This window comes from Loa loa (assembly GCF_000183805.2).
Source record: "Loa loa unplaced genomic scaffold supercont3.313, whole genome shotgun sequence".
Taxonomy (NCBI): Eukaryota; Metazoa; Nematoda; class Chromadorea; order Rhabditida; family Onchocercidae; genus Loa; species Loa loa.
Genome location: NW_018108493.1, coordinates 31,260 through 35,195, shown reverse-complemented (window position 1 = coordinate 35,195; position 3,936 = coordinate 31,260). Strand labels below are relative to the sequence as shown.

At 25.5% G+C, this 3,936-nt stretch overlaps 1 protein-coding gene across 1 annotated transcript in view; it reads right to left on the bottom strand.

The window, feature by feature from the left end:
- The window catches only part of LOAG_18438 (myosin VA), a gene marked incomplete at both ends in the record, with an annotated part of 10,890 nt that overhangs the window by 4,631 nt on the left and 2,323 nt on the right, over positions 1–3,936 (bottom strand). Inside the window, 6 exons of the mRNA XM_020451097.1 lie at positions 147–302; positions 1,555–1,654; positions 1,916–1,978; positions 2,327–2,421; positions 2,634–2,805; positions 3,423–3,561. Of these exons, the coding sequence (XP_020305146.1) occupies positions 147–302; positions 1,555–1,654; positions 1,916–1,978; positions 2,327–2,421; positions 2,634–2,805; positions 3,423–3,561 (725 nt within the window). The remainder of the gene's footprint in view (positions 1–146; positions 303–1,554; positions 1,655–1,915; positions 1,979–2,326; positions 2,422–2,633; positions 2,806–3,422; positions 3,562–3,936) is intronic.

Sequence of the window (3,936 nt, the reverse complement as noted above, 5' to 3'; positions counted from 1 at the left end):
GTAATCATATTCTTATCATGTGTTTTCAAAGAACTAATACCGTAACCATACCCTGATGTACTGTGTAATTTCCAAGAATTAATAAAACCGTAATCATAACCCAACATATTTTACATTTCCAAGAATTAATAAAACCGTAATCATACCCTGACATACTGTATATTTCCAAGAAGTAATACAGCTGAAATGACAGCAAACATATTTTGTTGGGATTGTTGTGAAAAGCCAACCGCATCCATAGCATATTTAAGTCTTTGATATTCGTAACATTCGTTTACTCCTTCAGCTGCATAAAAATTATTCTAAAAAAAAATTAAATTTCTAAACAATAAGGAATGAATTAATAAATTAAAAAAAAAAAATGGAAAAAAGATATTGCATAAATTAATAATCACAATAAATCCAATTTTTCGCAATTCATTTTTAACTTAATTTTTTGATTTTTTTCCAAGAATATTCGAGAATACTTCATTTTTTTGTCCCGGGAATAGTCAAGAATTAAAAATTATTTAAAATTTACAAATCATTGAATGCATATTTTAGTAGCAAAAGAGAATAGGAGGAGAGAAATATTTGAATAAATGCGAGAAAAAAAAAGGGAAGGAAAAAGCGAGCTAAAAAAAAAAATGAAGCAATATTGCCTGATGATTTTCCCGCGATCTACCATAATATTGAAGATGTATGAGAGTTTTCAAATTCAAAAATGTGAAATATCTAAGACGAGATATCTTAGTTATCCTTTCTAAATTGACTACTTTTTTTTGCTTCTTCAAAACATTTCACAACAATGATCGTTTCAACATCTATCCATTTAACAACATTTCATTTCTTCCATTCTCTTTTCACACTTGTTTGCTTGCAACATTTTCGCACGCATATTTCCAAATGCATATCATGCATGCATGCATGCATGCATATAGCAAGAATGTTAACTGATGTGAATTATGATTTGAATAATTTTAAGCGCTATCATTTGCGATATTTTTGCGCCTTTTAAGTTATGAAAGAATGGTAGGAAAAAGCAAAAGAGTTATTTCCAAATCTTTCATTCCTTCCACTTAGCAAATTTCTGCAATCATTTTGCATTTTGGAAATTCTCACAATCCTTATCATTTGTATATGATAATAAAGCGCTTAAATGAGATATTCTGTGAAGTGTGATATGATTTGATATGATATCAGCTTATCAAACCAATTGTGGTCATTGCTGGAAAATATCAATAATTAAAAAAGAAAAAATTATACACATGACCTTTTCATCATATATTTCACATCATATCATCATTTCCAGATCATCCTATCATACGCTTCTTATCAGAATACATTACTAGCATAATATTGATACTTTCGAATATTTCAAAGATTGCTCAAATAAAAACCGGAAAACCAAATTTTTGAAAAAAACTAAATAAAGTTTTCCGATTGTTTGCAAAAGATAATTGTGCAATTTTTGCACAAATTTTTACAATTAAATCATAAAAAAGATTAATTAATCCGTAAAATTATTATTTCATAATTAATCTATAAAAATTAGCAACTACCATTCCTATTTACCTGATTAAGATAATTATAATCGGTTGGTTGCAACAAATAATGCCTTTGTCGCTCCTCGTCGGTTGCACCATTTAATAAATAGTAAAAAACATGATAATTCCTAAAAGGTATAAAATTTTATGCAAATTATGAAATGAATGTTTATCATTTATTGTAATTTCTCATCAAAATTATCAAAATTATCATTTGACATTATCTCATCCCATTAACTTATCCTAGAAGAAACACAAAGAAGTTTTATTAATAAAATTTGATTTAAAAAAAGAAGTAAAACAAAAATTTTGGGTAAAACTTTTTAAATTTTACAATTAGCAAAAAACATTTATTAGTTTTTCTTTTTTCTTTCCTTTTTTCTTTTTACCTTTCATCAATAGCTTGTGAAATAATTCGTGATTTCTCTAGCAAATAAATTTCAACATTTGCTCTGAAAAAAATTTTTTTTTAATTAATTTCACCAATAATTAAAAAATTTTATCAATCAATAATTAAAAATTATTAATAATTTCGATTTATTAATTTAATTCGAAATTTTAGCTATCATTATGAAAATATGATTTAAAGATGAAAATATCAATGTATTAATATGATTGTGATCGTTTGATTTCTTCACCTATCCAAAATTTCAGGAATACCAATTTAATATTTCGATCTTCTATCAATAACTGGACAAATCATTACTTAAAGATAATGGATAGATATGATAATCATGCAATGATATATGATAGTATCATTGCCAATCAATATTTTGGCTTTTTAAAAATTTCAAACATACCCTGAAACCATTCCATTTTCTCGATAATTCACTCGAATAAATTTCCCAAACCTGCTGCTATTATTATTTTGCACTGTTACTGCATTTCCAAATGCCTCAAAAATTGCCCTTCTTTTTTTTTTTTTTTTTAATTTTGACTAAAATATTAATTAGACTAATACAAGTTTATCTGTGAATTAAAATGTAAGCAGCAATTGATCTTTAACCTTAAAAAGTAATGGAATATTTAATGATGTCAAGAATTGCATTGTTTTTAATAAAAAAAAAAATCTACAAAAAAAAAAAAAAAGGCAAAATGGAAATAAACCTCAAGTACAGGTCCAGCAGAAAGTAGGGTTTGTTCAACGGAACTTCCAGTGCTAGAACCTTTTTGACTAAGTGTAGTGAAATGATGCAACAGGAAATTTGTTGATTCAGTTTTTCCGGAACCTGATTCACCACTTATCACAATACATTGATTTTTCTTAATCCGTAACATGCTGAAATAAATTTTAATTCAATTCATTTCTTTTTTCCTTTCTTTTTTTTTTAAAATACTTCATGACATATGAGAATGGAAAATAAAAAAAAATTTCAGCAAAATTTATGTGATCAATAACTAACATAACTTCATGTAGTATTATAGCATACAGTAGCATTATTGTTACAGTACCATATCACTGTCAAAAAATGTTATGGCCAAGGAAGTATTCAATATTAAATTATGATTTAAATTAATCAACATAAAGAGCAGGTAAAAGATTATTGTAATGCTAGTGAGGTTCATGCAAAAACAGTAAAAGGTTAGTGTAATACTAGCAAAGGTCATGAAAAGTTATCGTAATTAAAAGTGGTAAAGATTATACCAATAAAATATCCTTATAGCTCATTCATTAAGTAAATTAGATGGAATAATTTGCTGAATAAGTTATTAACATGTTTTTCTAATGATCAAAATATGATGTCCATCATGTAAATTGGTCATTCATTCATCATCAAAGGAAAATGTATCACATCAAATTAACTTAATCTTATCCATTCGATGACCATAATATTCAAAATTTAAGCTTTAGCATTAAAAAAGTTACCATTAATTAAATGAATGATGAAAGCATACCTGTGATATGTAATATTAGCAATAGCAAAAATATGTGGTGGCATACTGGAAAGTTGTCGAATTTGTGAATACAATCGAGCATACTTTGGATTATAAATTGGAAAGAAGCTAAACGGATTAACAGCTAATAAAATTGGCCCTGTAATATTTACCTACATTTATTGAATAAAATGAAATTAATTAATTAAACGAACCAAGGATTAACCAATTAGAAATTGGCTAATCTATTAAATATATAAGAAATTAATAGAAGAAATAATATAAAACAATTAACATTAGTTGTTTCATTTTTAATCTTATTGATTTGTTTGCATTTATTGAATAAAATATATTCAATCAATAATTTATTAAGAATTAATTAATTAAAAATTTGTTAATTTATTAAACATATAAGAAATTAATCTTTAAATTAAAAATTATAGCGCTAATTTTTTACTTATGTTAAAGTAATGATTGGAAAAAAAAAAAACTAAAAAAGAATGAAAAGAAAATTTAGTAGAGCACTAGTAGAAGT